The sequence below is a fragment of the Apiospora marii genome, assembly GCF_038362585.1.
Source record: "Apiospora marii strain CBS 49790 chromosome Unknown utg000003l_segment0_segment0, whole genome shotgun sequence".
Taxonomy (NCBI): domain Eukaryota; kingdom Fungi; phylum Ascomycota; class Sordariomycetes; order Amphisphaeriales; family Apiosporaceae; genus Apiospora; species Apiospora marii.
The window spans coordinates 3,544,208-3,550,594 of NW_027117374.1; the positions used below are offsets into that span (position 1 = coordinate 3,544,208).

The following is a 6,387-nucleotide window of genomic DNA, read 5'->3' on the forward strand; positions in this document are numbered from 1 at the left end:
CATTACCGCGACACCTGGTGCTATCGCAGCTATGGTCTGCCCACCAGTGCTCAGCTCTTCATGCAGGAGGACCCGCGGCGTCGGGGGTCCGTTGAACGGAAGGTAGCAAAAGGTGACACATATGAAGCGGGATCAGAACAAAGCCGCTCCGTATCAGCAAGCGAACTCGGGCAAAAATGCCTCCTTTGTTCCTAAGAGCATATTCATACCTAGGCAGGGATGCAACAAGGATAGAAAAGGGAGACAAAGCCACGCCTCCGGTGGGCCTCTGCGCTACAAGAGAAACTAAACTATTGTGTGTGAACAATCTTCTTGTTATTCTTTGGGGTTGTTTGTAGAGGTTTTAAGGGGGCGGGTCATTTCAGCCAGGTACATATAAAGGAACATGTACGCACTCATTCTTCTAACCGCAATCTCAGCTCAAGACAAGACCTCGAACACATTTCACATACAACTTCAATCTCACCACAGCAACGCGAACATGTCTGCCTCAGCTTCGCCCACCAAGCAGCAGTCAACGACTGGTTCTTCCAAGACGTCCGCGGCTGAATCCCCCGTAACAGCCCCGACTTCTCCCATCCCGCCACCTCCGCTTCCCCTCCTTGAGAAAGGCCCGACTCCCCACCCCGAGACAGCCCCAGCTCCCACCCCCGAGACGGCCCCGGGTTCCCCAAAGAAGTCTGATGAGGAAGCCGAAACCGCCTCGGGAGAAACGGCCGATACTTCGGACACTACTGAAGCTTCCAAGGAAGTTCCGAGGGAGCAGTGGGGCTTTGAAAATAGCAAGGTAAAATTACCTGAGGGTATCCCATATATCCCGTTCTACGGCCAGAAGAGAAGCAGTAGCTGGCGAGAGATCTCGCGAGAGGTCTCGCTGGAGAATGACGAGAACGAGACGGTTGAGAACGAGATGGTTGAGAAGAAGACGGTTGAGACGAAGACGGTTCGCCTGAATTGGGTCTGCAAATATCCCCAGGACAGCAACAACAACACGGACGACCACGAGGCGGGCGACCCGATCGAGGCCATGGTCGCCGGGTTGGCTGCGTTTTGGGGCTTCGAATACGTCTGGGTCATTCGCGCGCCCGTGAACCCGACGCCCAATATCGGGCCCGGCATCCTGGGCAGCAACGATCCGGCGACGGCCCAGTGGTCCGTCGGGGTCTGCTTCGGCGCCGACGAGAAGACCTGTCAGGTCTATGGCAACATCTACGTCGCCCTTCTCCATGTCAACGCGAACAACAACAGAGTCATCAGTGGCGCCATGGGCATACTGGACCTGCCTGCTGAGGAGCGCCCGATGGTCGTCCCCGGAGGCCGGGTCTTTGACCTCTGGGTGGCCAACGAGACCAACATACCCCGCCCCTTTGCGCCCAAGGAGAAGAAGCAGCGTAAGAAGAAGGGCACGGCCAAGGCCGGGACCAACGACAACAACAAGGCCTTGCAGCCCGGCGCCAAGCCCGGGAACCGGATCTCGAAGGCGGCGGCCAGAAGGGCTCGACAGAAGGCAAACAAGGCTAAGTCGCAGCAGGGCGAGAACTACACTCAGAGATTTTTTGCGGAGTTCCATGGGGGTGGCGACTGCAACATCAACTTCAAGTCTTTGTAGAGTTGCCATACGTTTCCTTGGACGCCCGTCATAGTAGTAGTAGAGTGACAAAATCCCAGTAGTATCCATTATAGAATTCCCATTTCCTTCCTACTGCATTGCCCCCACAGCTTGTCCAAACTAGTCCCCAAGGGGTCACGCAGCTACATTACTGACCTGGCTTACGAAGTCTCCCCCGTGTCTATCCTTAATAATATCCGCCGCCTTCTCCGCGACGGCGTACACAGTCGACTGCAGATGCGTGCCCGGGATGAGCGGCATGACGGAAGCGTCGACGACCGCGAGCCGCCGCACCCCGTGCACGAGTAGGTCGGCCCCGACGCAGCCGCCCAGCTCCGCCGGCATCATGGCGCAGGTGCCGCTCGGATGCGAGTTGGACGGCTTGATCAGCCCGCCCGCCACCAGGGCGTCCCAGAGCTCCTCGTCGGTCTGCGTCGCGGGCCCGCCCGGGCTGATCTCCACGGCGCCGTAGTTGGCCAGGAGCGACGAGGTGCGGTACAGGTCTCGTAGCCAGCGCAGGGCGGCCACGACGACGGCGCGGTCCGCGGGGTGGGCGAAGGCTTGGTATTGTACGACGGGGGCTGATTCGGCCGTGCTTGTTAAACTACCGGAAGATGATGGGGCCAAGGTGACAGTCCCGCGGGACAATGGCTTGTTTAATCCACTGGTACCGAACCCGGCCGCCGTAAAGGGGAACTCGATGGCGGCGGCATCAAGACCCCCAAGGTGCCGCCGCAGGATCTCCCGTTGAGCGCGGAAGCCCGCCAAGAGTTCAGGGGAAGACCGGTAGACGGCAGGCAAGGCCTCTTCCTCGTCCCGCTGTCTCTCGCCGCCAACCGCAACGGAGTCCATGATAGCCGCAAAAGCAGCATCGCTAGTAAAGTTCCGCAGCGGCAGGAACGCGGCCGTGTTGCTGAAGGCGACGGTGTAGGGCCCGGTGCCGTGGGCCTCATACTCGGTCCACGCGCTGGCGTTGTAGCTCGCGTTGGTGGCCAGCGTGCCCGGGTTCGGGAAGGCGAGCCCGCCCGTCAAGTTCCACGCGCCGAACACCTGCGGGTGGTCCTGGAAGTTTGCCCCGACGGCGGGCAGGTCGAGGCGCAGGGGCACGCCGGCGGCCTCGAGCACGGCGCGGGGGCCCACGCCGCTCAGCTGCAGCAGCTTGGGCGTCGAGATGGCGCCCGCGGCTAGGATGACTTCCTTGGTCGCGCGGACTCCGAACGACGCGGCACCGCTGCTACTAACGCTGCTGTTCGAGCGTGAGGACACGCTGACGCCGGTGGCGGTCAGCTTGTCGTCGAGTAGGATCTTGTTCATGGTGTGGCCGGTCACTAGGTGCAGGTTGGGACGGGCTTTGGCGATGGGGTCGTAGTAGGCGGCGCGAGCATGAGACCGCGTACCCGTCCGTGTGTCGAGGGTGTTGGGCGCCCAAAGTAAACCGACGGCACCCCCAGTCGCGGGATTGGGAGGAGTCGCCACGCCGTACGCGTTCAGGGCAGCCGTCATATTCTTCAGGTCCGGGAACATGGTGCTGGGGAAGCCGACATGGAGCGGCCCGTCGGTATAGCCTGCAGGGTCTGTCTGGATGCCGTACTCGCGGACATGCTCTGGAGACACCGGGCCCAGCGTCGAGCTTTTCCGGAAGTAGGGCAGGAGCCCATCAAAACCCCAGCCTTTGTTGCCGAGCTCCTCCCAGGCGTCGTAGTCGGCTTTCGCGCCACGGTCCGCAAACTACCCAGGGAGTCAGTATGGTAAGTCCGGGTGCGGGAGCAAAGAGGTCTTCGTTTTGTCTTCTTACCATTCCGTTCACGACTGAGCCACCCCCGACCACGTCGGCCATCCGCACAGGGTGTCGGTAATTGCCAAGATGCTCGACCGGCGCCGAGGTCACGTTCCAGAAATCAACCCCCAGATTCGGAAACTTGGCTGTAGCGCGAGGGATTTTGGTGTTCGGGCCGTCATTGATATATCCATGCTCAAGCACGAGCACACTCTCTGTATTTTGTTAGCGTAACAAATCTTAACAAGTCGAGGATGGGTGTATGCCTGAGTCTCGTCGTAGCAGTGAAACGGGCTAGAGGATTTCAGTACGTACTATTTGGGTCCTCAGATAGTCGATTTGCGACGACGAGCCCGGAGGTTCCGCCGCCAATCACTATGTAGTCGTAGGACTCCTGGATATCTCCGTTGTCCGATGATATGACTGCAGTGGTGACACCTGACAGTAGCCACGATGCGAGCAAGCCGCGTAGCCCATTACTCAAGGCCCGACCCATGTTGGACAAACAACTATTAAGGCAGAAGAATGCAATAGAAAAGGACCAGAAAGCAGTACACCCGATAAACAAGATCTATCATCAGTTCTACCACCGCGCAGCAGCATTTGCTCTTTATATACCAGCCTAAGCAATCGTCTTTCTCTTTTCTTTTCTTTTCTTTTCTTTTTTTTTGGTCCCCTGCCACTCCACCTGCCACCTGCACGTCCCGACTCTCGCAGGCTATTTTGCCGAAATGTTTGCTACACAGCATACATGTGATGCGCGGTCAGCAATGAAATGACCAACATGTTCGTTCCGGTAGGCCTAGAAGCGCCTTTTAGGAAGGAGAAATAATGCGCCGTTGGTCAACCCATATCTCGAATGTCCACCAACGTGCATGATCCAACGCGACCTTCGTAAGTGTATGCGGCGCGAACCTGTATCCCACCTTGCCAGTGGGTTCCGATTGGCTCGCTTGGCTCGGCATGGCCACGTCGGGATAGTATATCTCACTAGCAGATGCATTGCAACCCTGACATGGTCGTTATTCTCGCTCAGCCGGCTCCCATTGGTCCCGGCTGAGAGAAAACTTTAGATGCGCTGTATATTGCCACAATTCTTCGCCGATATCTGGGCCTCGACCTCAGCCGCTCGATTGATGGTAGTTCAATGCGATTAGCCAAGGCTATACAAGCTCATGTAGCGACACCAGTTGCCTCTCTCAAACTTGATGCCAGGAAGAAAAGGGAGTTTCCAAGCTGACACAGGCATCCAACAAAATTCTTTTCATCTTGAACTCAAGCCAAGCATCCTTGGCAGAAACCAAAGATTCACAAAGAGGAGGTTACCTGCAAGCAATGTAAAATCGGAGAATAAAGGAATCCGCATATAGTCAAATTACATACATCAGCCTATACTCCATGCCTCCAGCAAATCTAAAGCTCCCTCAACACCACTGCCGACACTCCGTCCAGCAGCCTGGATCCCGCCTCCCTTCCCGTCTCTCCCTCTACCCTCCCCCCACATCACAGAACCGCCGTCAACATCGTAACCGGCACCTCGAACGTCGCCATCCCCCCATTAATCTCCGCCGACCCCGAAGCATTGTTCCGCTGCCCCGAGGCCTCCGTCCAGATGTGCGCGACGGAGACCTGAATGAGTCCGGCCCGCGAGCCGTCGGCCCACGTGGTCTCGACGTGCGAGCGGGGGCTGGCCGGCTCCATGTGGTCGTCGCAGTCCAGCCAGACGCCCTTCTGGTTGACGAGCGGGTGGCACGTCGCCGCGAAGGCGGGCGCGCGCGCGACGTAGCCCGCGGGGGCGCTGATGTTGAACAGGGCGATGCAGCCGCCGGCGTTGGGCGCGCAGCCGCCGGAGAAGTTGATGGCGGGCCACTTGGCGAACGGCGCCTCTTGTCGCGCTGCGAGGGCGGGGGAGGAGCTTGGGGCTGCTGCGGCGAGGGCGGCGGCGGAGAGGACTGCGATGATGGATGTGAACATCTTGGTCGTTTTGGAAGGTGCGTTGTGTAATTAATGGGTGGTGATAATTTATGAAGATTTTCTTTCTTGTCTGTCTGTCGATGCCGTTGTGGTATCAGCCAAGACAGCAGTGGCTCTTCTTCAGTTTATATATCTGCCATTTCAGCCACAAAGCAACGTAACACGCAATTCTCAAGTATATATGTCAGGTATGATTTTGTGCCCCAACGGTAAACAGCCACTAAATGCAAGCCACTGGCTGCGCGTCGCTAGTGTTAAGATGCTTACTCTCCCGTTACCTCGTATTACATGAAGATCGCCACGCTTACGTGCTCCATCACATCGGCCGCCTTGCCTTAGCTCTCACCGCACCATAAGACTGCGGCTTTACGAGATGCAGATCTTCCCGAGGCGATGCTGACATCAAAACCGCAATATATCTAGCTCGTAAGTCTCAACTCGCAGATCTGACAGGGGAACGCACCGTACGGTAAACGAGATGTCACGTCGGATCCGATACGAGATCAATCTAATTCGCCTAGACCTTGGCTATTTTCTTATTGCAGCTATACGGCGTATTCTTCCTGTTGAACTCATGACGCGACAGGGGTGATACTGCAAAGCACGATTGCAGTTTGAACACTACGCACCCAACGGAACAATGATATGTCCTCGCGCCGGTATATGGTTTGTTTACGACTGGCTAAGCGGCAACAAGGATGGAGAACGGGAAAGTAAACAGTCATGGTGAATTTAGCAACGAATCATATGTAGGAATATATCATGTCTGAACATCCATCCAACTCCTTCGTATTCGTGTATACTTTATCCAATGAAATTCCAGTTGCTTCTCCCGTACTTAATATATGCTGAGCAATATAAACATCGAGTTTCAAACGCACCGATACCCCTCTCTAGTAACATACGTATCCTATGCATATACGAGAACCACCCGCTGAAAGGAAATAAATGCCTTCCACTCCGACAAGTTGCGCAGTGTAACCCACGGCTATCAAACCCAATACCTCATATATCTCCGGTGCCTGCC

At 56.7% G+C, this 6,387-nt stretch overlaps 3 protein-coding genes across 3 annotated transcripts; 1 reads left to right on the forward strand and 2 right to left on the reverse strand.

The window, feature by feature from the left end:
- Positions 1–481: 481 nt before the first annotated feature.
- PG985_004662 (uncharacterized protein) lies at positions 482–1,609 on the forward strand (the record flags this gene model as incomplete). Its single annotated transcript, XM_066824431.1, has 1 exon — positions 482–1,609. One exon carries the CDS (start codon positions 482–484, stop codon positions 1,607–1,609), a length of 1,128 nt encoding a protein of 375 aa, XP_066687591.1.
- A 135-nt stretch (positions 1,610–1,744) lies between these two features.
- PG985_004663 (GMC oxidoreductase) lies at positions 1,745–3,882 on the reverse strand (the record flags this gene model as incomplete). The annotated part of the gene is made up of 3 exons (XM_066824432.1): positions 1,745–3,337; positions 3,405–3,601; positions 3,702–3,882. 3 exons carry the CDS (start codon positions 3,880–3,882, stop codon positions 1,745–1,747), a joined length of 1,971 nt encoding a protein of 656 aa, XP_066687592.1.
- A 1,007-nt stretch (positions 3,883–4,889) lies between these two features.
- Positions 4,890–5,360, reverse strand: PG985_004664 (uncharacterized protein; the record flags this gene model as incomplete). The annotated part of the gene is made up of 1 exon (XM_066824433.1): positions 4,890–5,360. The coding sequence occupies one exon, from the start codon at positions 5,358–5,360 to the stop codon at positions 4,890–4,892; it is 471 nt and encodes a 156-aa protein (XP_066687593.1).
- Positions 5,361–6,387: the final 1,027 nt, after the last annotated feature.